This window comes from Polistes fuscatus, unplaced genomic scaffold (assembly GCF_010416935.1).
Source record: "Polistes fuscatus isolate 324 unplaced genomic scaffold, CU_Pfus_HIC Scaffold7, whole genome shotgun sequence".
Classification (NCBI taxonomy): Eukaryota; Metazoa; Arthropoda; class Insecta; order Hymenoptera; family Vespidae; genus Polistes; species Polistes fuscatus.
The window spans coordinates 6,645,878-6,673,140 of NW_025113151.1; the positions used below are offsets into that span (position 1 = coordinate 6,645,878).

Sequence of the window (27,263 nt, forward strand, 5' to 3'; positions counted from 1 at the left end):
GATATATGATATATGATATATTTATATTATAATATATCATATACCATACATATTCATAGATGTTATACATTTCGCTTTAATATTATAGATAAATTTCCATCGATTAGAAGAAAGTAGAAGAAACGAGATTTCTCTGTCTACATAATTATTTAAATTAATTGGAAATATAATAATCGACAAAAATATAAAAGTATAACTATATATAAAATCATTCTATCTTTTATCTAATTTCTAATAATTAATCTTTAAATGATGTTGTATATCTTTTCGTAAATAAAGAATTTTTTATTAGACTGTTTTCACTTTCCTCAGTAGCTAATGCTGTTTATAATACAGTTTTCCTAATAATATTGGGTAGGACGCGTTTAATATTTTTAATACAGCTCGTAACATTATAATCGGTATAAATTACGTAATGAGTATAAATGGAAATAGAATCTTCTAATATCTCATTGAAAATATAGCCAATGATATACGCTTATTATAAAATGCGATATTTTAAACGAATATAAACTAAGAAAATAAAAATAAATAATACAACATATGAAGAAAGTGAGAAAGGAATGAAATTGTCTAATGTTGGCGGTCATCTTTCCGTCTTTTTTTCATTAGTTTGTTTTTATATATTCATTTAAGTTTAATCAATTGAAATGTTTAATCAGATATTAATAGACTAATTATTAAAGCAATAAACTTATAATTAGCAGCAGCAGCGATTGAAAAATTATTTTCAATGTACAAAGATATCTCGTTAAACCCGTTTCTCTCTATTTCTGATGAAATATTTTTTTTTTGTAAGTACATAAAAACTTTGAAACATTTTGTTATCGATTTTGTGTTGGATATCTTTCTTTTTTAGATTATTATTTTTATTACTATTATTATTATTAATATTATTATTTTATACTTCCATCTGTCAGTTGATACTGTACACACATACCTCTATAAAGTATATATTATATATATATATATATATATATATATATATAATATATATATATCTATTTTTATAATATATGCTTAAGGAGCACGAAGTCCTGTCTCTCTTCCATTCATATATATTTTTCAAGTTAATAAAGTTCGCAGTAATCTGTAACTATAGGGATAGGACAAGTGCAGTGCCTAAATTTACATAGGTATTTGTATTAGAGCATAGCACTGTGATTTATAACTCATTTCATAAACCAGCATATATCTTATTTGCCTAAAAAATGTTGCAAATTTTTCATTTTATGCATTACCGTGATACATTTATTTTATATATATATATATATATATATATAATATATATATAGCAAAAAACATAGTGAAATCTCTAATACAAGTAAGTATCGAGTTTTTGTGGTAACAATAAACATAGATCGTGTGTTACTATTTATTATTTTGTACCACATCATAGGATATTCACTTATAATAATAAATAATTCAAATTTACATACATATTGTGAATGTGTAAATAATCGTTGGCGTTAACATTATAATCAGATTACGTATCCTAATTATAATGAAGAAATCTCCTCTTACATGCAAATAAATTTATTTAGGCAAATAAACACGATTATGCTGCCATTTAATAATTTCTTATTTTAAAATAAAATCTTGATTTTTCTATGACTGTTATTTATGTCGGTAAGAATTTTTGTGTTTAGTGTTTCAGTCTTATAAGCAATACATCATTCTTACAACAGAAAGCTGTTCACATAATGTGTCATTAAATGGCTTTTACATGTAAATAGCTATGTAAATCTTACACGATACTTCTTTCTATTCTGTACATTTGTAATTCCTACTTAACATACAATCTGAAATTTCGAAGGATTTAACCTATGAGATACTTTGTATGTTTATAAAAAGAAGAAGAAATACTGCGCTCTATACGCTGCTTGAAAGACTAAAATATATAATTAATTGTATATCTTTCTTTTTTTTCTTTTTTTAATCTTCTTTTCACGTGAGATTGCGTAACAAGAAATTTCACAATTCCAGCACCATTTCGTAAAAATCACTTGCGCTCGTTTTTTTCTTGTAATACGAATAATTGTTTTTATACTCATGCCTTTTAATACGAAAGCAAATCCAATTTTGATGGAAGATTCGAAAGCAGGAATATACTACTTGAAACAAAAATGTCAATGAAAAGTAACGTGTTGAATCAATTATGCACCCTCGTCGAAGCATGTTGAAGTCTTTCCAACTCTTCCAATGACAAAACATTTGTTTGAACAAGCTCTGGTAATTTACCAGCTCGAGCTTGCGCAAGAAGTTCAGGAGTAAACCATCGTGCTAACTGATTTGATGTTGGAGATAAGTCTCCACCATTGCTACCCATAAATCCAAGACCTGGTGAGTTTTGACGGCCAACGTTGATATTTAATTGTTGCGATCGCATCATTCGTCCATCTAAAAACATATCTTATTAATTATACGTATAATTCATTTTCTATAAATTATACATACAAAATTGGAAAAAAATATAATTTGTGTGTAATGTAGTTTCTTATTACGCTGTAATAATAAACAAAAATATTAAGGTAATATAAAATTTCCAATATTTCATTACTTAATTTAAATCCAATGTGATTGCTGATTGAACCAATGGATTAAAAAGGAAATACAGGTATAATGGGAGTTCTAATTATTCCAATTTGAGCATCAATCTGGAACTTAATATGTGATCATAAGAATACTGGATATGAAACAATATGATAATCGTATATATTTATGGAGAAGGAAAAAAAAAGTATTTAACGCATATAAACTTTTTAGTTTTAAACTAGTATTGGATAACAAAATAAACAAAAAGATATTATATAAGATATATGTGTAAAATACCTATATTTACCAAGTTGTATATCCTATAGATGGCTTATAGAAAAAACGGCGGAAGCAAAATTGTACACCTAATACATACCTGAACGATTGGAGTTGTAGTTTTGATTCAACATAAGTTGCACTTGTGGATTTGTAGATCGCGATTGTTGTGGCTGTTGCTGTTGTTGCTGTTGTTGCTGATGTTGCTGATGTTGCTGATGTTGCTGATGTTGCTGATGTTGCTGATGTACATTAGCCATATGCGATTGAACTTGTTGAACCTGCTTCATTTGGGGATTCATATGATTTGATCGTTGGCTTATCATAGTATTTTGAGTAACATTATATTGAGGAACATTAGGATGTGATGATACTGTGGGAGCCATAGCATGCTTGGAACGTGCGGGATTGCCATATACATTCGTCATAGGTCTATGCTGTTGCTGCTGCTGTTGTTGTTGTTGTTGCTGCTGTTGTTGTTGTTGTTGTTGTTGTTGTTGAAAGTCTAAATTACCGCTGTACTGATACTGATTGACAGTGTTACCACCACCACCTTTTACAATTGGCCGTCCTAAAATTAAAAGTATATTACATATTATTTTCTTAACTCAATAATTGTTAAACAATTCACTGTATTAAGCAATACAAATAAACATACCAGGATATTGCTTAATATTTGGATTAGACCATGAAGATTGAATAGACTGCTGTGGTCGTAATGTATTATGTCGCGAAAGAACTCCTTGCGTGAGTAATTGCACTGCAGATTGCATTTGTTGCACTTGATTTTGATTAGCCAGTTTTGCTAGATCATTGCTGTTACCTGTATTAAACACATAAATTCCATAAATTGACATACAATCAAATTAATATACATATAAATATATAAAACAATCTAAGTAATAAAGTATATAAATTTGGAAACGTTATATGATTAAAATAACTAATTATTATCATTTACTACTAAAAGAAAAAGTTTACATATTAAGTGGTAATAACTTTTTCTTATTGAAATACAAACGAACATTAAATTTAAAATTTTCACGCAAATTTATATACTGTATTTGTAGCATGCAATTCAGAATCTATATGTTTATATGATACGGACACACATAGATTCTTTTTTACATAAATATTGTAACGAACACAATAACTATTCATTTTTATAAAAATGTACTTTCATATACAAATATATGAAATAATATTTGTGCCATTGTTTCTTCTTAATAATAAGTATAACATAACATGTGTCATATAGAAGTTTCTACATAAAAGCTGAGTGTACATATGCAGGACAAATTACTTAGAGAAAGTTTGTAAAGGAGAAATGAATAAAGTGTAGAGGTAAACTGAAAGCGTGAGATATATTTATAAAGCATTTTATTATAAGAACTATTTCGACAAACTTTTAGAAGCAAGATAAATTTTTTCAACGATCTGTGTGATATAGACACTAAGTTATACTTGTGATAGTTTTCATACCACGTTTTACAGAACTCAAAAGAATATATCTCTAAAAATAAACATATAAAAAGTTACATACTGTGTGTATCAAGAAAAAAATAAAAAAGAAAAATATGCATTTTTTTCGTTTACAAAAAACATTGAAGATACGGTATTACAATACTTACTAGTTCAAATAACATATATATACTGTAAGTTTCTTTTTTTTAAAACAAAATATGGTGGAATGTATGTGTGTGTATGTATATGCATGTATGTGCTGTTGATTTGACAAAAGTTAAAATTTTAAACGAAAACCTTTGAAATTGATGAATCCCTAATAGATAATTTGATACATTCTTTATCTTTTAAAGTGATTGCTTCCATTACTTTACTATTTGTATCTAATATTGCATTGATCTCTTTTAATCTTATATTTTTATCTGAAGGCTTGGTATTATCAACGATCAATTTATCTTCCTTTAACATATTTAAATTCGAATTATCGTTAGAATCTTGATTGTGAACTAAGGAACAAAAATATTTAGTTTTCAATGCTGTTTCATCTGTATCAAGATTACACCTATTGTTTATTCCCATGTTATATGCAATAGACGAGGCATTATTAAAATGATTTTCTTGATATTTAAAAACACAAGTTATAGGTTTGTACATGCTATCGGAAAATTGGCATAGCTGTAGCGTAGAAATGCACCGATTTTGGAACTTACTAAAGCTATCCTGACTGTTATGATAAAGAGAAGAAATAGAGAAAATTGGTTCTACTTGATGGTTTAAATGATTCGCACCCTCTGGCTCCTTATCGGCGGTCATTTTTCGTAATACTGATGTTGGCGTGAAAGCAAGTGGCGTTGGGCTCATCGTTTGCTTTGCTGGAGAATTAACAGGAGTGGACGGTCTTTGTTGAATCTGTTGTTGCTGCTGCTGATCCTGTCGTTTGCGGTAGTTCTCACGTTGTTCTTCTAATTTCTTTTTAATTAAAGCACTTTGCATAATGGATTGAGTATGCATAACCAGTTCCCTCGGTGAAGGTACTCTGTGTGGTATCACTATTAAAATCACACAAATTATCTTCTGTAAAACTGCTTTTGAAAATATTCTTATTTTATTGAATTTTCCAATAGCTTTTTAATTATTAATTAATTTTAGAATAAAAGTTTATCTTGTTTCTTCAAGATCAAAAATATGAGGAGATTTAGTAAATGAGAATAAATATCTTTTCTTTTCGTTTTATTTCTTTTGAAATATTTTTTTTGTTTACCTGAATGTTTTGCTGATAATGTGTTGGGACTGGTTGCTACATTTGATGGAATTATTGGGGGTGGACAATAAGCTGCATTCCGAACGTATACAGATAGTTTATAAGATACTGTGCATATTAGTATAGTATATTTAACAAAATTTGTTCAATTATTCATTTTGTATCTCTAATATTTATTTTCTTTTATTTGTGATATTGGAATTAAAGTAGAAAGAAAATTTTAGGAAGGTAAAGAATAGAACAAATGACGACCATATTCATAGACACTTACCATTATTCATAGGAGAAGGAATTCGTTGCTGTTGCTGTTGTTGTTGCTGCTGCTGTTGCTGCTGTTGATACAACATTTGATGCAAAATGTGATCTTGTGGAGTAGGTGCATTTGGATGTGGACTTATCGCGCGTGGAGTAGTTCCACCAAACATTTTGAGAATATTAGCTAGAAGCTCTCGATGTCGATGTTGCAAGGCAGGATTCTAATTAATTTAATATTAATAACAATAAATATTATTTATTGATTAATTAGATTTATTTATTGCAAATATATACCTGTAACTGTTGAATCAAATGTTGTTTTGTTATTTCCCCTTGCTGCAAACCTTGAATTATAGCTTGTGCTTCTGGTCTTTGTGTTAATTCTTGCCCAGATTGAGTAACATTATTCATCATCATTTGCATATCTGTTGGCACAGGACTAACACCCATCAATCGTTGACCACTCATTATCATAGACAGCATGTCAGAGTGTTGTTGTTGCTGCTGTCGTTGCTTTTGCTGCTGTTGCTGTTGTTGTTGCTGTTGTTGTTGCTGTTGCTGTTGCTGCTAATATATAACAGATTGCAAACATTACAGAAACACTTGAACTAAAAATGAATTATCGACACATAAGAATAATAACAAACCTGTTGTATATGCAATACTTTAATTAAGTTTTCGTGTTGCATTTGAACTTGGTGTGCATGTTGAGTAGGAGCAATGGGACCAACGTGATTGAATGTTGAAGAATGAATTTGATCTGCAACTGCATGCGATTGTTGAGGAACAACTGATTGTTGTGGTGTCTTTAATTGTGAATTAAGCAACTGCAAAAAAGTTTATTTGATTATGTAGTAGGTTAGTAAAATGTTAGATATTTAAAGCATAAAAAGAAAAAACAAATAATACCTGCATCAATGTTACAGATTGTGGTTTTTGAGGCATAGGCCCGTTTGCTGCAGGTACAGCTTGTCCACCAGTTACTTGAGCAAGCTTAAGCATAAAAATATTAAAATAAATAATAAGTACATCTCTCTCTCTCTCTCTCTATCATACGATAGTTTAAAAGCAGTTTAACAATTTTACCAATTTTTTAAACGCAGAAAGATCCTCTTCAGTCTTATTTACACGGGACAGCTCAGTCGTAGATGAAGGTGGAGGAACTCCGCCACGCATTCGTGCTTCCAATTCTTCTACACTGTGCACAACTTTTCCACCTACTTCTGTAAATAATATATTGTATTACAAGACGTTCATATTAAAATATCTTCAAGCTATGTTATAATATCAGAAATAATTTTACCCATATCTTTAATAGAAGAATTTTTCATTAATGGTATAACTGGTGTAGTTAAATCTGCTTGACCATTTTGATTGTGCTGTTGCTGCTGCTGTTGTTGTTTATTACCACGTTGCAACATTTCGAGGAGTTTAACACCAGTGGTAGATGTAGTATTATTAGTAGTTGAAATAGCAGGTGATATAGGAGCAAAGTATGCATTTGATTCAGTAACTGATGGAATTTGAATATTTGGTTCAGAAATATCATTGAGTAAATTATTCAACATTTCTTCCTCTATAGCTCTGCAACTCTCTGTTTGTTGCTGAATAGGGCTTTCTCTTTTAAACCACTGACTAAATCGAGAACATGATCCACCATTTGAACCAACTCCATTCTATATAAAATAATATGTTTAAAGACCTGTTTAATTTATTGCGTAATTGATATTAATTTACTTACTGTTAACAAATCAGGAACACCGGGAAAAGTATCAGATTTCAAGAAGTCGTCTAGATTAAAATCGGGATGACTATTTTCATCATTTTTACGAGCTTCGGAATTATCAGCCATCTCGGTACTTGATTCTGTCATGATGCTATCGCTAGTATCCTGAGATTCTTTGTTAGAATCAGATGATGGCTCATTTTGTTCAGATATAGGAGAATGTGGTGCAGGTACAGCATTAATTGATTGATCTAGGGTTGTTGGGGTACTACGTCCTTTAGGACCAATTATATTCTCATTCGGTTTGTCATCTTTTTCTAAAGAATTCCGTTTTCCACGTTTCTTTGGAGCAGGATATTTTCGAGTTTTAACATTGGCACTATTACTAACTACTTTTTCTTCTGGAATATCCTCAAAACCTCTTAGCTCGATAGTATCATGTTGGGATGTAGGTCCTGAGCTAAACCACTCGGGCTCATTTGCATCACGATTATCACCACAGCTTTTTCTACGATCATTACTAAATCTTCTCTCGCGTCCCCGTTCCTTATCACGATCATTCTGATGATTACGCTCGGTTCTATCCACTCCCCTATCTCGATCGCGATCTCTTTCACGATCTCCAAAGTCACGACCAAATGATCGACGTTCATATCGTTCATTTCTTTCATCCCGATCACGTAGATTATCCCGTTCGCGTTCTCTATCCCGTATATTTTCACGATCTTTAGTTACCTTACTTTCTCTATTGTCACGATCACGTGTAACAGATATATATGAAAAATCTGTACGTTCTGGTTCAAGTTTTTCATTTTCAGATCTGAAGTCCCATATGTCACGTGTCAAAATTCTACCACTACCGATCCGTCGAACTGTTTCCCGATGACTGACCTGAAAGATTTGGAGGGATTTAAAATATTCTTAATGATAAACCCTGTAAACAACAATGAAATATATATATATATGTATGTAATTTACCTCTGTTTTACCAATCGGACTTTCAGAGCGTCTACTTGGCGCATTACACGTCACATTAACAAAACATCCAGAATTAAAACTTCGTCTTTGGGGACTTAAAACAATACCATCCTGTTCTTTTCGTATTCGTTCCCGAGGATCACCACTGCGACGCTTGTTATGATTTTCAGTAATGGGTTCGGAACGTATACCTTTGTCATCTTTAGGCGGCGTGTCACTACATTTTCTGTTTGAATGCCAACGTTCAGGGTCCCATACACCACGTGTACTTTGTTAAAAACATTTCAAAAAATATATTTACAGATGATACAAATAACATTAATAGAAAAAACGAAAAATTTAGAAATAAATCAGCCTTATGCGAAGAAGAAATATATAAAAATAAATATGATAATATAAATAATATTAATAATATAGGAATACAATATTATTGTCGTACTTATTGTAAGAAGTATCCAGGAAACCAGGTCTGCGTTTAGATAAAGGTAAACCTTTTATCGTCATCAATTCCTCCTAAATATGAACAAAAATATTTACAACATATACAATACATATCTTCTCTAAAATCTTTGCGAAATGATTGATATATACCCTTGTATATTGAAATTGAGGTCTTGAACGTCCAATTTCCATAATGGAAGTATCAGTTACCTCCCCAGCCACGGACATGGATATAATTGCATCATCTCCTATAAAACACATTGAAAAAGAATTATTCATTACAAAATATTATAAATATATAAATCACAAATTTAAGTATCTATGCAATTGATGTGTTAAGATCTCAATACAGAATACACATTCTTTTCTAAAGTTTACTATAAAGTATTATATTAAATTTTTTGTTATATATATACAGTATTATTATTATTATTATTATTATTATTATTATTATTATTATTATTATTATTATTAATAATATAAAAATAAGGAAAAAAAACCATATCCTGAGCTACGTTTTTTTCTTTTGCTATATAAATCTTACCATAAAGAGAAATAAATAGAATCAATGGGGAAAAAAAAAAGTATTGAAAGTACTTACGGAAAGTTACCCGTTTTAACGGATTTACTGATTTATTTTTACGAAACCATCGACATGCTCGGGTTTGTACTACCAAAGTCGCATCTAGAAATGGAGATCCTGTGGGTCCGACAAGCGGACGTTTTCGAGATCGTCGGTACCAGTTTGAACCGACTAAAGTTTGAGCATGGTCTAATCTCATATTTAATTAGATTGTAGTAATTTAAAATTAAACTTTAATCACACCTTAAACTTAATTTAACTAAACAGTAGTAGTCCTCCTTTATAATCTAACTCTATATCTTTTTCCTAATAACAATATATTATAATAAATATATATATATATATGTGTATAAGTACTTTAAATCATAGAGCTCGCTACAAAACTGCGCTTCTTCTACCCGTTTCACTCAACTTATTTCTCTGTTTTTCGTTATAACCGTTCTGAAATTTAAGCTAAATATTTACTAATAAAGGACGAAAAGGACTTTGAGAATTGAGTTGTATTAACAGAGAATATATCTCGAAGTATATATTTGTATACGTTTATGTATATCTCGAATGTTCACTGGTAAAATTCAATTTTAAGAAATAATACACTTAGCAGATAATTTCAATATATTAATCATTTTATCATAAAATATTATTATTATTATAATTATTATTATTGTTATATACGAAACTTTAGCGCGTACTTAACGCGGTTTCTGAATTTGTGCGAAAAGAAAAAAAAATAATAAATTATATTACAAGGAATAATATAATAAAATGAAGATCGATAAACGAAATAAACCGATTTCTATGATGATGATGATAACAGAAAAGAATTTGAAATTTAACCTCGATAGAAGAAAGATACGTTACTTCGGATGATACGACACTAACTGGCCTCCCGGCCCAAGTTTTTAGACTAACATAAGTAAACCTTTGACTTTCGAAACTCTTCCCATCCAATCAAATATTTACGATGTTATTAAATCTGTTACATGTATTTGGATTAACTGATATTACGGTTTATTCGAATTAAATACTTTTAACCGACTTTTCCTTTTTTCCAATAATTAAACATACGATGTTTATCAAAATAAATCAAATAAATCAAATACATTAACAACAAATAAAGCAATGCTGTATAAATTTAAATATATTTATGTACAAATACTATTTATATTATTGTCATGCTGATTGAATTTCTAAAAGAAAAAACTTATTTAAATTATTAATATTTCAACGATTAATATTTTGGATCAGTATGGAGTTATAATAAAAAGTTCTTTATTATATTTTTGTACATTATGAGACATTGAAAATTATGTAACCTCGAGAAACAAAAATGTTATAAACAAATGCAACTATTTACTCGTTAATAGATATTAATTTTTTAATTACAACATTAAGAGTTTTAAATGAGAATGTAAAAATTGCTCAAACCTCAAAGAAAATATTAACTTTTTATTATAAAAATAATCAGATTATTTTTAGATATTCCATTTCATTCTATTTATGCTCAAATTTACTTATATTTTAATCAATCATTTTTTTTATATTCTTTTTCCAATATTCTTTTGACATTAAAACATTATTGTTATATAAAAGCAAATAATATGCTTGCATTATTAATATTTCTTTTGTATTTTAGTTTTATTTTATATTTTATTATCAAAATGATTGAATAAAAATTTGTATTTGTTAATTCCTTTTGATATTCAAATATTATTACTATATGAAAGCAAATAATATTCTTGTATCATTAATCTTCCTTTAGTATATCGACTAGAATACATTTATGAGAAAATGAAATAAAATATTATTTTGTGTTTGATCGTGTATATTAATTATAATTTGAAGAATATTGTTTCCGACTTTATTTATCTGGAAACCAAAGTTAATGCGTTTATAAAAAATTATTCAACCAATTAATCTAATTTATTGTTAGGTATTAAAAAGTGATCGCATACATGTTAGTATATTTTTCATGGAAATATAAAATATATAAGAGAAAAGTAGGAGGAATATAGTCATAATGCGATGCTGAATTGGAAAGTCAAAAGCAATAAGAATCGAAGAGGAGGAAATAAATAATTAAGCATAAGAGAATGAAAGATATATGAGCACGCAAACAACAAGAATACTTCTAATTGCTACTCAATACACACACATTGGAAATATATCTAGGAAGGATAAGCAATGAAGAAGAAATGTTTCATTTATGTACTAATTGATAAAATCTTTAAATACCAAATAACAAACTTTATAAATACCTGTTGATTTTTGATTTAGCAGCTGTTTTTCACTTGTCACAGATTCCAAAGACATTCTACTTTCGTCCACGAAAAAAGTTTAAGGTATTACACTATTTTAATTTCTTTTTTCTTTCTCTCTTCCTCTCTTTTCTCTCCTCTCTTTCTCTCCCCCCTCCCCTCTCTCTTTATGTATATATAGAGAGATATATATATTTTTTATATATATATATATATATCTTTCTAGTTCTTTATACGATCTATCTATGTTTCACACAACATATATGTGTATACGCGATTGTGTATAATTTACACTTGGCTATATTCTAAGACTGTTTAATATCACAGACTGATTTTCTTTTTATATATGTGTCACTGTTCTTTAATAAGTGATATAAAGAAAATCCTTTTATTCTTTCTGTCTTTCACTCTCTCTCTCTCTATCTCTTTCTATCCCTTTCCCCCCTCTCTCTCGCTCAATCTCTCTTTCTCTCTCTCTCTCTCTCTCGCTCTTTCTCCCTCACGTTCTCTTTCTTTTTATTTTTTTTAAATTTTATTTAACAATCAATCGCTGGGTTATTGAAATACAATTTTTTCTCACCATTCACTCCTCGAAAAAAAAGGAGAACGAAGTAAAAGTGTTTATAAACGAACGAAAACGAACTTTATCGTAATAATGCAAACGATAAGTTGGATAAACCTTATATCGTAGTATTTGGTATATGTGTTCTTAACGATCATCTCATTGCTTCGGCAAATCAGCATCAAAATGATTATTATTATTTTCTTGATTTAATACACTAAACGTACACATACAACACACTAATCACTCTTATGCAAAAATAGAAAATGGCGCACGATCCCCACTTCCGCCGTTGTTTCTCTTTGCCTCCTTGATCAACAAGGGGCACCTTTCCTCCCATGAACCAAACGGTAATAAGATGGAATGTAATAAACCATATCAATGGGGGATGATTCACGAAATTTTAACTGCGCATGATCGATTTCAACCAAACTTATCGACGAGACAACAAATTCATTTATTTTCAAATATGTTCAATTAAAACAAATTATATTACTCTGTTTAAATTAATTTAAATTTACTCGATATATCGATTATCTGTGTAGTTTATTTTTATTTGCTCCAGTGTAAATAAATATATTATCGTACATGAAAATAAGTTCACATGAGAAAGAAATAAAGGATGAATTTGAGCGACATCTGTCATCAAATTAATCACGATTTTATGCAGTTTAATTCGCGAATTTACTTTTTAATTTAAAGATTTGTTATTTATACTTTTTCTCGTACATTAATATGAATTCTACTATAATTATATTACTGTGAACCGTATATTTTAATATCGATAAGTTAAACGGTCTTTCTCGATCCTTACTCCAGGAAGTGAATAAAAACACTGACTCATCTTACTCAAGTTCGAGAAAATGTGGACAAAAAATGGCGCGAATTTTATGAAATTTGCATCCGAAGATAATGAAATCGCGAACAATGCATGATTAATCGTACTCGCAGATTTGATATTTTCAATCTATCGAAATGTATACGTATTTAATTCGTGTTATTAACGATTATTGCTTAAAATTAAATAAAATTTGTAAGACAAGTAATTTACAAAATAAAATTGTATGATAAGAACGAAATGTAAGTTTGAAAATTTAAAGAAGGCAACTTCTCAAAACAAATAATAAATGGACGGAATAAGATGGGAATGAAACGTGATACGTAATAAATACTTCTAAATAATACCTTTATGATAGTCAACTTTCAATTGTCAATTAGAAAATCAATATCTCATGCGTATAAGGTCTTTTTCGTATAAAAAGACGGCGCTGATGTACCGATTTCAGGATCTGCTATTAACTTTGTCGCGCATGTAAGTTGTGAACACCGGTAAAAGGCGGTACGTAGAGGAGTCGTTATTAACCGTTGATGAAACAAGAAATACTAGATAGATGATATATAGAAAACGTTAAAAAGAATTGTTCAACTTATTTTTTTCGAGCAATATTATCTCGAAAATAGAAGGCAACGAAGGAAAAGTAAAAATATTTGCGTACATATATTTCTCTGTAAACATAAGCAAATAAATTAAAAAAAAAAGAAATCCGAAAAAAGAAACTTAGAAATAAAAAAAGAAGAAAAAGAAGAAAAAAAAGAAAAAAAACAAAAAGAAGGAAAAAGATAAAAGGAATTAAATGGCATCACGTAGAAATGCAAAGCAATCCGACATCGAGTCGATGGAAAAACTTGCGGAAACCGGTAAAGTATCGCCTCCGAAACGCACGAAACTCGTCAAATCATCAATCGTCAAATTGAAAGATACGAAATCTACGAAATCTACCAAAACCAATACTGCTGAAAATAATAATGAAATAATAGAAACTGAATTGGAGCCTCTTAAAAAATTAAGGACGAGAAATAAGGCAGATTCTACTGCAAAGTCTACGGCTAAAGAACAACCGATTCAGGTACAAACGACAAAATTAAAACGCGTCACTAAGAAATCTAAACCTTTAACTGAGGATAATTTATCTTCTAACGATCCGAATGGATTAGTCGATGAAGCCAATGATGAGGTATCTGAAAAAATACCTACGAAAAGAACTCGTGCTAAAAAGGTCCCAAAAAAGGCGGGAAATACTGCGGACGTTAACACCGTTGACGATGGTATACGATTTATTTACGATTAATTTTATTTATTTTATCTATTTTATCTTTCTTTTTGTTTTGCTGTTTTCTTTTTTTCAAATTTGTTAACTATTCAAAATAAATTTTTTTTACATATACATATATATATCTTTTTTTATTTCTTATACATTTTTATATTTTATCGATGCTTCGTCCATTTTGAAAAATAAATAATATTATTCGGAGAAAGATATTTTTAATAGAAAAATGATAAGTTTAAATGACATTCTCACACAAGGATATTATTTTTCAATTTTATCGTTACACGTGTTTTTGTAAAAACTCCTCAAATTATAACTAACTATATTTCGCTTTTGTATATTATCTAATTTATCTATGTTTATTCTCAATAAATGATGTATCACTAGATTTCTTTTAGATTACTGTAGAAGATAAAAAGAAACAAGCAGCTATTTGATAATAAAATCTATAGTCTTTTTCTTTTTGTATGAATGAATGTATAAATTAATATTTTCGTTTTAGCCAAAGTAAAACCAAATACAAGAGCCAAAAAAGTTGAAGCACTTAAAGAAGCAGATAGTATTCTAGCGGATACTAAAGAAAAGAAAAAAAATATTTCTGAGAAATTAACTAAACTATCTAAAGTACCTAAGGAACCTAAGGAACCTAAGGAACCTAAGGAACCTAAGGAACCTAAGGAAACTAAGGAAACTAAGGAAACTAAGGAAACTAAGGAAACTAAGGAAACTAAAACAAAGGCGAAACCAGTAAAGAAAGTTGTAGAAAAAAATGAAGCTGTAGTAGAAGAAAAGAAAAAAGCAATTAATACTAGAACTAAAACAACAAAAAATAATACTAAAGTAGTAATGAATGATGAAAAAAAAGCCAAAGCACAAACAACCAAGAAGATGCAGAATCAAACAGATAATGTTTCAGATAAAACTGAAAATAATGTCGAAGAAAACAACATTTCTAAACCAGTTAAGGGAAGATCAAGAAAAACTAATAAAGATAATGTAACAAATCATTCGAAGAAAGCACACATGAAGGAATCTGTTGCTGTAAATGAAGAGGAAAATGAATTAAAAGCCAATAAATTAATATTGGAAGAAGAAAAAGAAGAAGGAGAAGAAGAAGAAGAAGAAAAAGAAGAAAAAGAACAATTTTCTTCTTTTTCTTTAAAAGAAGAAGAAGAAGAAATGGAGACTGAACCTAATGAAATATCAAAAAATAATAGTCTTCAGAAAGCAGCTACTAATACTAGTAATTTGGAAAAAGATTTGGTGGACTCAGATCTTCCAGGTTCAAACAAAAATAATAAAAATAAGATGAATGATTCAACATCAAATAGAAAAGAAGTCTCAATTAATGAATAGTCTGTATTAATGGTAAATAAATTATTTCTTTTTCTTCTTGTTCCATATATAATTACAAATAATTTATTTATATAAATTTTAGATGTTTAAGTGCGGAAAGGAAGAAAAAAACCTACTGTCACTGTAAAGAAGGAACCAAAACAGTACCTTATATTCTTAAAAAGAAGTTATATTTTTTTAAAATTATAAATGATAAGAAAATACTATTGAGGTTGATTCATAGAATCCTTTTTAGTCCTATAACGTTTTATTTATAAGAATATTTTATTTGTGCTATTAATTATAGAGAATAATCTTTAGTTTATTTTTTTATTTTTTTAATGTGTAAGTGATTTTATTGTATTAATATAAAAATAAAATAAATATTTCAAGTTCAATCACACGTGAGTGCATATTCATAAGAGCCATAAGACAGGTTAAATAATATATGTTTCATATAAATCAAATGTGTTAATAATTTAATAAATAACTAATTTAAAATAAAATATTTTTGTATATCTGCCATTTATAATGGTATATTCATTTCTATTTACGTTAGAAACGCTGTAAATAAATGAAAGCTAAAAATACTTGAAGCACGTGGTGCTAAATGACGATCGATGTACGTAATCGATTCTTAGCGCTCTCAACGCCATCAAGTGGCATATATGCGAAGTAACTATAAAACTAACCTTGATTCCTTATTCAGAATGAGACAAACTATCGTTGCGTATGTTCGTGCTGTACAACGTAACAAAAACATTTCTTAAATTCAAAGAAATTTAACGTATTTCGAAGGAATAAATAAATATATTATTAAAAATATAATGTATTTTATTTCAATAGTGACGTATTAAAAAGATTAAAGATGAACGCGGCGAAGAAAATAAACGTTAATTTTTCATCTTTGGTAGGGTTAAAAGCTGAACTTTTACGAAAACAAACGGAAGTAAAAGAGGCGAAGGCACATATCGAGACAACCCAAACAACTAGACCTAAACGTAAGTTGAAGCAAGTCAAAAACGATAATAAAAATTCTGCTAAAGAATTAACAGACGTAGAAGATATAAATAATCATAAAAAATCTAAGATCGTGTTGGAAGCCAAATCCAGATTGTATACAAAGTTGAAAAAGTTGAAAAATAATAACGACAATTATCTCGTTGATTTTACTAATAAATCAGATGAATCTGAAGAAGAAATCATTAAAGAAGATGATTACGATGACACATTCGTAGACCCAGAGGATAGCTGGGTCGAGTACGAGGATTGTTTTGGACGTACAAGAAAATGCTTAGCCAAAGATCTCTCACTGATGCGTGAGAAGGATGATTTATTAAAACAAGAAATAATGAAGAAGAATATGCAGCAGAGTAATGAGTCTAATAAGATCGAAGAGGCTCAACCAATAAAAGAATCAGAAATAGATGTTATGAGGAGAAAATGGGAGGAACAAACGCAGAAGCTCGCTGATAAATTTGATATACATTATCAAGATATTTTATTCGACGAAGCTAGAGCACATGGCGTTGGATATTATGCTTTCTCGCAAGATGAAGAAGAGAGAGCCAAACAACAGGAGAATTTAAATAATTTGAGAAAGGAAACTGAACAGAAGCAAAAGCGTATCAAAGAATTAAAGGAATTGAAGGATAAGATGGAACAAAATAGATTGAAAGCAGCTAGAATTAGACAAAGAATTAGAGCAGGTTTACCTATTGAACCAGAAGACCAAGAGGATTCTACAAATACTGCTGATGTTTCCAATGACGTTAATAATACTTACAATGTTTCTTTGATAAAAGAAAATGAAGTATCTAAAGATGATACACGTAAAAAGAATGAGAAAACGAAAGAAGAACAAATAAAAGCATTAGAAGATGCATTAGAAAATCAAAAAATTTGGCGAGAAATGTCTCAAGAGGAATGGGTGTATAAATGTAGAGAAGAAAGAATACCAGAATTCGCACCTGTTTATGATAAAGTCTTGGGATCAAAATCTAAAGAAATTAAACAATCTGATGATACTGTAGAATCTGATCGAGTCTCCAATCAAATTGATCCTTTGATTATTGCTAATAGATTATCTACTGATCAAAATACTTTACTGAATAACTCTAGTAATTCTACAAACATGTTGAAACAATTTTCTCTTAATATTAACAATCAACAAAATGGTTCATCAACAGAACAAAATATTTTAAAATGTAATAATGATCTTAAGAATCAGCCTAGTCAAAGTATTAATAATGTTTTAAATAAAACTATTAACGAGGAAAAAATAGCTGCTGGTCTTAGATATCTGAGAGAAAAATACGAACAAAGTCAAAACCGTTGATTTAAATGTTTGCATTGTATAGACTATTGTACATATTTAAACTATGTAAATATATTTTTACTATGAATTATATTATAAGACGAATAATAAGTAATTTATTATTATTACAGTATAATTTTTTTTATTTGTATGTTTTTTGTTGCAACGATATTTATCTCATGTATATTACTTTTGTATATATGTAGCAAAAAATATATATTTCCTTATAAAATTTATTTTGCTAATATTTTTTTTGGTCATTAGTGTTTCAACCTCAATTAATCTTCTGAAACATTAATTAGAAAATAAAAGTTATCAAAAATGAAACAGTCGTAGCTTTTTTATATTCACGTAAACCAAAGAAATATATACCTATTAAATCTAGTTCTATATCATTTTTACATGAAACACATTGCAGAGAATCCATAACTTCCGCGTATCTCTCTAAACAAGGTTTGTGCATCTTAGTCTCGCAATTAGTACATCTTTGACCCTTTGTAAAATAAGAAATATAATTATTTTTCTCTTAAATATTATAATTAAGATTAGATAATTATCGTTCTATGTATCTTACAAAAAAGACGATTTCTTTACATAAGTTACAAGAGTGAAGAGAATCATCATAAGTGGCCTTGAAGTAAGGCATCAATTCTACTATACTACGTACTCCTATGTAATATTTGCCATTCTAAAATAAAATATAATTTCATATGTTAATATAGTTTGTGATATATAAATGAAGAATAATTCCATGATCGATTACCTTCAAGAAGAGCCATTTTTTATCAACCATGTAATCCAAAAACTTAGTCGCATCTATTTTTAACAACTTTACGTCCACGGATGAACATAAATTAAGACATACAGTACTAGAAACACAACCATTTCTCGCCGATATTATTTCTGATAATATTTTTCTGAACAATTCTAAATGAGTTCTAGGAAACTGCGTCTGATAACTATGATGTAAAAAATAAATAAATTAATCATAACTATCGTTATTAATATACAATTATGTTTATTACCTGCTCACATCTTGTAGAATCGTACTTGTAATCCCCCAATATGTTTCACCAGTTATTTCACAAGTTACTGCTTTAATCATCATGCTTAACGGTTCCAAGTTTGTATTTATTTCATAAATTACATTTTTCATTTGCTCATTACCTGAAAAAACATAAAATTATGTAATATATATATTTATAATCATACTTTTATAATCATATATCAACTTTTATCATATAATATAATATATCAACTTTTTATAATAATAAATAAAAATAAAAAAGTTAAATATATTGTTTACCAAACAATGTTATCACCAATTCTTTGCCATCCTGATCATGTAAAATACCCTCATGCATGATTGTTTGTAAAAATATTTTATGAGATTCGGAATACATTTTTCATTCACCGGTTATTAATTTTATAATACAATAATTTTAATAAAATAAATAATTATTTGACAAAAATATCATCTATTCAATTGTTTATTAAATGTTGCCACGCAAAACTATTGTTTACACTTGCCTAGAAAATAATTTTTGTCTATTTTTTTGTGTGTATATTTATAAGATAATAAAGATAATAAAATACACACAATTTTTTAAAACATACTATTTGATTAAAGTTATAAATAAATTAGAATAAAAGTTAAGAGTATTTAATAAAAACGTTAAGATATTAATTACAGCAATTCTACTCTACCTCACGTGCCATGCGCGCGCGAGGGTGTATGTATATTTTTATGTATGTGAAAAGGCGGGATAAGCGGAGGTCGCCATTGTGAAATAAATAGAAGAAAAGGCGGGATAAAAGAATGCATTGTAGACATTTTGCTGAGAATATTTAAATCATTTGCGATTGTAAGTATGTTGCATGAAATAAACGTAAAAAATTAATAAATATTATTTATTTAAAATTATTGTTTTTAATCGTTGAGATATATCTAAGACAAATGCTAGTCTGTCTTTTAGGTTATATATACATTCTAATACGCAATTTCTTATTTTTTTAAGCAAACGGTATTTGAAACATATTTATTTAAGTAATATACGCATATATTGTTTCTTAAATTATATACTTTTTAAATGTAATTAATGCTTACGTAATCAAATCATTAAATTGTTTTTTTTTTCATTTAATGGCGTATGATATTGTTTATATTCTATATTAAATGATGACGCTTTATTTTGTATTACACGAATATACGAGAGTTGCTTACTCATCAGTGATGAAAAAAAATATCTATTTAATCAACTATATTTCGAAATAATGTAATTGTAGTTTTTCATTACAGATTGCATAATTTAATATGAACAAATTAGATCATTATAATAAGAGTAAAGAGACAGATGTTGAGATGTCTGCTTTAGAAGTATCCAGCGAGTCAAATAAAACAGCAGGCAAAAGACAACGTGCGATATCTTCTGAAGATGAAACATTACCTACAAAGAAGCCTCGCAATTCTACAGAACAAGAAGTACCAGCTTCAAATGGATCAACGTCGCATGATGCAAATGATGATGCGAAGAAAGAAATAAAAGAAAATACTAGCTCAACGAATAATCAGGAAAGCATATCTTTATCGACTAATAATATCAATAAGAAATCTAATGAAGAAGAAGAAGAAGAAGAAGAAGAAGAAGAAGACAAAGAAAAGGAAGAAGAAGAAAGAGAAGAGAAAGAAGAAGAAAAAGAAGAAAAAGAGGAAAAAAAGGAAGAAGAAGAAAAAGAACAAGAAAATAATGGAAACAGTTCGCCAAAAGCAAATGATAGTACAAATGAAACTGACGATGAAAAATCAAATGATGAACCAAAAGAGGATTCTTCTGTAAGGAATAAATATATAATTATATTTTATCGTATAAGTTTAGAAAATTATTTTTTTGAAGAAGTTTAATATTACAATTTTATATAGTTCAACCCTTTGACTGGGAACAACGCATTATAGATACTTAATGCGAAATGTTTGCCTATAGTTAATGAAATATTATTGTCTCATTTTGCTTTTCAGTGTTCCATAATTAAAGGGTGTAATATTTATAATATTATTTTACTTATACTTTATATAAAAGGTATTAATATTTGTTTTTTCTTTTCTTTTCTTTTCATGTAATGCAGAAGATTACTGAAACACTTGACAAATCTATTGCAAATGAGAGCATGAACAATTCATTGAAAACTAAGGAAAATAGTGGAGATGAAAGTATTAATTTAAATGTTACTATGTCATCTACTACAGAAACAGAAGTAGTAGATGGACTGGAACTTTCAGTAGAATGTGCAAGCGATAAGGAAGAATCTAGTTCTGAAAGCGATAAAGAAAAAGATCTTAAACCAAGAACAAAAACGATTATTGTCAAAGCTAAACCGAATGAATCTGAACTTGAAGTTAGTTCGTCCGAAGTAGAGGAATCTGAAGAACAAAATTTGAAGGAGAAAAAGAAAAATCTTAAATTAGGAAAGCAAAAAAATGTTAGAACATCTTCCAACGCGAAAATTTCTGGTTCCGAAGATAGTTCAGATAAAAATATGGAAGACGAAGAATATAAGCCACAAAATAAGAAAAAAGTTAAGAAAAATTTGAAAAAAAGAACTACCAAACCTTCAAATGAATCTAAAAGAGGTCGTGGTGCACGAAAAGTTAATTTGAAGAAAGGCAATGATAAAAGTTCAATTAATGACAATGAAGATGAGGATAATGATGATGATGATAAAGACAATGACGTTGAAAAGAATGACAAACAAGAAATTGCTGAAAGAGTAACCAAATCGGTTGATGAAAATAAAGACGAACAAGAGCACAATTCATCTGGTAATGAATCATCCGAAAGTAAGAGCGAAAGTAACAATGATCCAGATCAAGCAAAGAATGGTAAAAAGAAGAAACGTGGTTCTTCTAACGTTAGTACAATTTAAATAGATGAAGGAAATGTATATTTATTGCATGACACAACAGTGTATTCATATTGTATTTTATTTTAGAAACCTGAAGATGATAAGAGGATAAAATCATTAAAAAAATTTATAAGAACTGCTGGTATTAACGTTAAATCCTATCAAGAAATATGGAGTGGATGCAAGTCCAATGCTGCTAGAGTAAGACGACTAAAATCATTGTTGGAAGAACATGGAGTCAGCGGAAGACCGACTTTGGAGAAGTGCAGGAAAGTGAAAGAACATAATGAAAGGCTAAAAGAAGTATCTGAATTAGATAAGAGCAATATTATATCAGAAGGTTACTTTTTTTTTTACTTAAACTACATACATTTTATGAATCATACATAATTTTTATATCATAAAATGTTTTTCTTTTATAGGACGTATTACACGCTCCCGCAGAGGTATGGATAATAATAAGAATTCAATAATATCCCCGGAAACTCCGTCACGATATCGCGAAACTCGCAATGCGTACAAAAGAATTCAAACTGTTATCGATAGCGATTCTGAGTGAAATCTAAGTTAAGTTTATTTATATAGATCGTTCATATAAAATATTTTTTATCGGAATTTCTAACATTAAAGTTTATGCACGAATATTTGTTATTATTTCGCCTTAATCATGTCTATTGTATCTTACATATATAAATATATATTTATAAAAATAATCACTCTATCTCTTAACGAGAAAACATAATCTTATTATTATAAACAAATAAACAAAAAATGTATTTTTGGCATTTTTGTAATAAGATAAATATTTTTATCAAATTTGTTTGACATGTAAAAATATAAATTCTTCTCGATTATATAGATTCATATTATTTTGTTTTAAAAGTTACGCAATATCTTACACATGCTATATTACTCGTTTATTGTAATAAAACAATATAATTGTTACGATATATATAAATATACTTTAATGTTCAAGATTTAATTCAATCATTTTTAATATGTTTTCGATAACGTTTATTTTTTATTTTTTGTTTATTAAAAAATATTATAATTTTACAAAAGTCGAAGTATAAAAGAAATATTTCAATTACATATTCTCATTGTTTAAAATAATTGTGTAATAAAACTAATTATTAATAAAATGAATATGTATAAAGTAAGGGAAAAAATAAAATGTATATTATCGTATACACTTAGTATGGATTTTCTATAAATGCATTATCCATGAGTCTTATTATTATTATTAAAGTATAGTCACAGTTATTATTATATTATTATTATTAAAAATGTAGTTATACTTGTATGGCATAATGGCAAGTAAATCTGTTTTGCTGAATCAAATATATAAGCGAAGATAAAAAATATAAATTTGATTTATATTTTGATAATATCAAATCGTCATATATATAAATATATAGAGTAATAATATTTTTCAATCAATTGGAAAACTTGGAAATACAATCCTTACTACAAAATAGTTTATCCTCTTTTACTGCCATTCTACTGTTCAGTAAATATTTTTTACACATGTAACAACAAAAACACATTTCTGTCGCGTGAAAGTTTAAATTCTTTATAGCGACGCCTTGTTGATCAGCTGCAATTACCGCGTTACACGCATTACAAGTTTTCGCGTACGTGTTCTGATAACAAGGAAGGCACAAAGGATGATCATTTTCAGATATATATTGTCGACCAGCTAATGGAATGTCGCAATCCCAGCAACAAAAGTGTTTTACGTGATAATTGTGTCCTTCGGCAACTGTATATTCTCGTACAAAAATTAACTGCAAAAGAAATACACATTAAATTATAGTATAAATTAAATAATATAACAATTCTTATATATAATTGACTTACCTCGTCGCAGGCAAAGCATCTTGGAATTCCTAATAAAGCTGCTAAATCTCTACCACAATATAACTTATTCTTATAATAGAAATATACAAGATCGACGAGTAATTCATCACACACGGAACAAACGAAGCATCCTGGATGCCATAATATATTTTTAGCTTTATCTACAGTTATAACTACATCCCCAACATTAATTTCTTTTTTACACTTCTCACAATTTTGCGCTTTTGTCGTTTCAACGGTTAAACCTTTAACAGCTCCATTAAGAGCATCAATATCTGGTTGACTCTCTGTAGATTGGTTTACTTTACAATTTACTTCGTATGGGAATACTTGATTGTGTAAATTTTCTGAGTAAGAAATAACTGGTTGGACATTTTTAATGCCGCTTAATTTACCTTTTACACAATTTGTATTTTCAATATCAGATGGTGATGTAGATGATTCAGATTTTGTAAGCACTTCTTTATGGTTTGTATCATATTTTTCTGGTGAATTTATAGATGATATTGGAATATTTTCAAGCGAATCCGCATTGTGTACTTGCGATGGTTGTAAAATAGCGTTACATGGTTTATTTCTTAGATGCATAGTGTTTGCTTTATTATGAATAAAATTAGGTGCAATATTACCGGCAGAAGTAGATTGAATCACTTCCGATAAAGGTTTAGATACACGTTTTTCCGCTGTTATGGGCTTAGCTCCAAGTTGCTGATCATTTTTGTTCGTATCTGTTATTTTAGACGTAGATCCAATCGGTAAAAGATTTTGTTGAGAGTCCACAATGCTTGCCTTGTCCACCCCTTTATTATGTGGGAAACTTCGTGTATGACTACCTTGTGAATTATCTTGCATACTATATTTGCTATTAAGTTTATCGCGTATAAACATTAACTCATCCTTATCCAAAGTACTACTGACAATATCATGCACATTTATTGCACTCGGTGGAAGTAATGCGTTTGCTAGAATATTATCTGCAACTTCTTGAAGATTCATTTCTTGACTTTCATCAGATTTTGATAATTCAATATTAAGTGGCTCTGTTTGAAGATCAACGTTATTTCTATGAGTTAGATTTTTCTGCTCTGTATGTTTAAGTTTTTTGTCATGATTTGTCATAGGTACAGAACATGAGTTGATTTCTGCGTGTTTACAATAAAGAGGTTCGCAATATTCATGTTGACAAATTGTAGGTAGTTCTGAGTTAGCATCGTAAGTGGGTATAGAAGAATTCACCAATTTATGAAACGAGCCTGGATTAGAATATTTATTATCTGTAAAAAAAGTATGATAAAATTATGGCAAAGTTTAGGAAAATATTCATATCTGTTCAATTGATAAAAATAATGTAATATTTTAATTACCAGAAATGTTTCTTTCATTATCTTTTGTTTCCGCATTAACTTTTGCATCTGGTCTATTCTCGTAAGGTGTTTTTAAATATGGAATATTTTTTGCAAAACTGCTTGGTGTTCGAAGTTGTGGTATGGTCACAGATATTTGTGATTTATTCTGTGAGTGGAGACGTTGCATATCTGTAGCATTAGCTGGTGTCATTAATGATCGATCGAATGGACGTGCACCTAGCATCTATTATAAAAAAGAAAAAAAAATTTATAAAAATAATATGAATATTATACATATGTATAGTATACATACAAATAATAGAACACATACCTTTATTACTTTACCCTGTCCAACATATTTCTTCAAATTCTCCACATAATTTTCTAATTCTTTTTTCTCCACTTCGCTAAGTTCATCACATGCCTTATGATCGATATCATGTAATGGCAATTGTTTCTGTAATAATTGTTTCCTTAATATTGCACCATTTGATCCCGAAATAGGTAATTTTTCAATGGGTAAAGCATTCATATAATCTGTTGCAAGTTCCTTAGTTGTGTCTGGTGGTATCCAGTCGAATTTGATTTCGCTGTTAGCTTGCTTTTTATTGGATATAGCCAATACTGAAATGTAATTATGATTTAGTATAGTAGTATATTAAATTGTATAGTATTAACCCTTCGCACTATAATAACGTGTGAGACTCATGATTGGATGCTTTATGGTTCAAACATGAAAAACATTAGAAGCATAAAATATAGCACTGAATATGACACGCAGCTCAGCATGTTAAATCATATAGCACAAAGGATTAATAATAATAAAAATAAAATAAATAATGCGATAGTATTTACACATAGGTTTTCTTTTCGACTTTCCTGACGGACCAAATAATAAATCGAATTGTGGAAAATCATCATTGACAACATCATGATCATCTCTGCTACATTTACAAATTTTACATGTCTTTCGCCAAAAGTGTAAATCTAAACCGGGACACAAAGCATTACATATCATGCATGGTGCTCCTGCTCCAGCTTCATGCGCTAAACGGGGCTAATTTAAGGAAAATAATAAATAAATAAATACAAAGTTAACCAAAAAAATAAAGAAAGGAAATAAAATACGTACTATGATATTAAACTAATGTAATTGATAACAAGAAAAATAATGTATAACTAGTAAACAATTGTATAATTAAGTTAGATGTAAAAAATAAATTAATAAAGCCAGTTTAATGGATTTTTTATACTAGAAATTAAATTTATCTATACTAAATATTACATGTAATAATTGCTAATATAACCTTTCTCTTTCTATTTTCCAATTCCAAAAGCCACTGTGGACGATCACCTGTTTGTTCCATGTTCTTTTGTTTAAAAATTTAATTATTCTTAATTAATAATTATTATCACACACTTATTGTCATGAAAAGAATAAATGATCGAGATATAATTAAACACTCTATAGATATATTTTTATTCTTATTAGAATTATTAAATTTTATGCAATAATTTCTATGGCAGAGATAAGAATTTTTGACAGCAATCTTGTATGACGCATAATGCACATATATAGTAATGCACTCATTATAGGACTCTGCGCATGGGCTTTCGCGCATGGACTTCTGCGCATTCTTATAAATATACTTAATACTTACATTTTTTACACATTTTTATCGTTGTTCATTCATCATTTAATAGTTACTGCGCATATTTGAATACTTTAATAACTTATTTATATAAAATATATTAAATGAGAATAAAAAAAATTCTAAAAGCGATGATATTTGTTTTATAGCATAACTATAACAAATAGCTGATATTCTCGCGCGCAACAGTTAGGGGCTGTTGTGATATGATTGGTTACTTAATTTGTCCGCCAATAATGCACTATTTTTAAATTTTATTTTCATAGAGTGCAATATTGCATTCAAAATTATATTATAACATACGATTGATATTATAATTATTATATCATTATAGTTATAATATAGGAGAATAATAAATATATTATAAAGAACAAATTATAAAAATAATATTTTATTATAAAAATAA

At 28.6% G+C, this 27,263-nt stretch overlaps 6 protein-coding genes and 2 long non-coding RNA genes across 16 annotated transcripts; 5 read left to right on the forward strand and 3 right to left on the reverse strand.

Annotated features, from left to right (window-relative positions):
• Window positions 1-1,061: 1,061 nt before the first annotated feature.
• LOC122524408 (eukaryotic translation initiation factor 4E transporter-like) lies at window positions 1,062-12,181 on the reverse strand. 5 transcript variants are annotated; one of them, XM_043646688.1, is made up of 17 exons: window positions 11,778-12,181; window positions 9,087-9,184; window positions 8,935-9,008; window positions 8,496-8,763; window positions 7,533-8,408; window positions 7,095-7,467; window positions 6,878-7,014; window positions 6,701-6,784; window positions 6,439-6,618; window positions 6,086-6,358; window positions 5,808-6,012; window positions 5,537-5,608; window positions 5,064-5,324; window positions 3,470-3,634; window positions 3,231-3,382; window positions 2,912-3,092; window positions 1,062-2,400 (listed from the first exon to the last, which is right to left on the reverse strand). In XM_043646688.1, the coding sequence occupies exons 1-17, from the start codon at window positions 11,830-11,832 to the stop codon at window positions 2,153-2,155; spliced, it is 3,702 nt and encodes a 1,233-aa protein (XP_043502623.1). In that variant the 5' UTR covers window positions 11,833-12,181; the 3' UTR covers window positions 1,062-2,152. The 5 variants fall into 5 exon arrangements, with proteins under 5 accessions (XP_043502623.1, XP_043502621.1, XP_043502620.1 ...); XM_043646686.1 differs by having other exon boundaries at window positions 2,912-3,382; window positions 6,878-7,011; XM_043646685.1 differs by having other exon boundaries at window positions 2,912-3,382; window positions 6,086-6,355.
• A 1,381-nt stretch (window positions 12,182-13,562) lies between these two features.
• Window positions 13,563-15,447, forward strand: LOC122524273 (protein spalten-like). Its single transcript, XM_043646420.1, has 3 exons — window positions 13,563-14,445; window positions 14,950-15,194; window positions 15,388-15,447. The coding sequence occupies exons 1-3, from the start codon at window positions 13,974-13,976 to the stop codon at window positions 15,445-15,447; spliced, it is 777 nt and encodes a 258-aa protein (XP_043502355.1). The 5' UTR covers window positions 13,563-13,973.
• A 143-nt stretch (window positions 15,448-15,590) lies between these two features.
• LOC122524410 lies at window positions 15,591-16,096 on the forward strand. Its single transcript, XR_006305534.1, has 2 exons — window positions 15,591-15,815; window positions 15,886-16,096. It is a non-coding gene; the product is annotated as an uncharacterized LOC122524410 (long non-coding RNA).
• Window positions 16,097-16,466: 370 nt separating this feature from the next.
• Window positions 16,467-18,190, forward strand: LOC122524411 (coiled-coil domain-containing protein 174). Its single transcript, XM_043646689.1, has one exon. The coding sequence runs from the start codon at window positions 16,651-16,653 to the stop codon at window positions 18,118-18,120; it is 1,470 nt and encodes a 489-aa protein (XP_043502624.1). The 5' UTR covers window positions 16,467-16,650; the 3' UTR covers window positions 18,121-18,190.
• Window positions 18,191-18,218: 28 nt separating this feature from the next.
• Window positions 18,219-19,703, reverse strand: LOC122524413 (non-structural maintenance of chromosomes element 1 homolog). 3 transcript variants are annotated; one of them, XM_043646691.1, is made up of 6 exons: window positions 19,406-19,703; window positions 19,125-19,266; window positions 18,863-19,058; window positions 18,674-18,787; window positions 18,472-18,592; window positions 18,219-18,385 (listed from the first exon to the last, which is right to left on the reverse strand). In XM_043646691.1, the coding sequence occupies exons 1-6, from the start codon at window positions 19,500-19,502 to the stop codon at window positions 18,378-18,380; spliced, it is 678 nt and encodes a 225-aa protein (XP_043502626.1). In that variant the 5' UTR covers window positions 19,503-19,703; the 3' UTR covers window positions 18,219-18,377. The 3 variants fall into 3 exon arrangements, with proteins under 3 accessions (XP_043502626.1, XP_043502627.1, XP_043502628.1); XM_043646692.1 differs by lacking the exon at window positions 18,674-18,787; XM_043646693.1 differs by lacking the exon at window positions 18,219-18,385 and having other exon boundaries at window positions 18,492-18,592; window positions 18,694-18,787.
• Window positions 19,700-20,728, forward strand: LOC122524414. Its single transcript, XR_006305536.1, has 2 exons — window positions 19,700-19,964; window positions 20,399-20,728. It is a non-coding gene; the product is annotated as an uncharacterized LOC122524414 (long non-coding RNA).
• A 44-nt stretch (window positions 20,729-20,772) lies between these two features.
• Window positions 20,773-22,641, forward strand: LOC122524412 (HIRA-interacting protein 3-like). Its single transcript, XM_043646690.1, has 4 exons — window positions 20,773-20,932; window positions 21,223-22,005; window positions 22,087-22,339; window positions 22,422-22,641. Exons 2-4 carry the CDS (start codon window positions 21,265-21,267, stop codon window positions 22,556-22,558), a joined length of 1,131 nt encoding a protein of 376 aa, XP_043502625.1. The 5' UTR covers window positions 20,773-20,932; window positions 21,223-21,264; the 3' UTR covers window positions 22,559-22,641.
• A 515-nt stretch (window positions 22,642-23,156) lies between these two features.
• Window positions 23,157-26,649, reverse strand: LOC122524415. 3 transcript variants are annotated; one of them, XM_043646694.1, is made up of 6 exons: window positions 26,513-26,649; window positions 26,061-26,262; window positions 25,537-25,829; window positions 25,224-25,449; window positions 23,860-25,133; window positions 23,157-23,786 (listed from the first exon to the last, which is right to left on the reverse strand). In XM_043646694.1, the coding sequence occupies exons 1-6, from the start codon at window positions 26,570-26,572 to the stop codon at window positions 23,436-23,438; spliced, it is 2,406 nt and encodes an 801-aa protein (XP_043502629.1). In that variant the 5' UTR covers window positions 26,573-26,649; the 3' UTR covers window positions 23,157-23,435. The 3 variants fall into 3 exon arrangements, with proteins under 3 accessions (XP_043502629.1, XP_043502630.1, XP_043502631.1); XM_043646695.1 differs by having other exon boundaries at window positions 26,061-26,192; window positions 26,513-26,599; XM_043646696.1 differs by lacking the exon at window positions 26,061-26,262 and having other exon boundaries at window positions 26,513-26,601.
• Window positions 26,650-27,263: the final 614 nt, after the last annotated feature.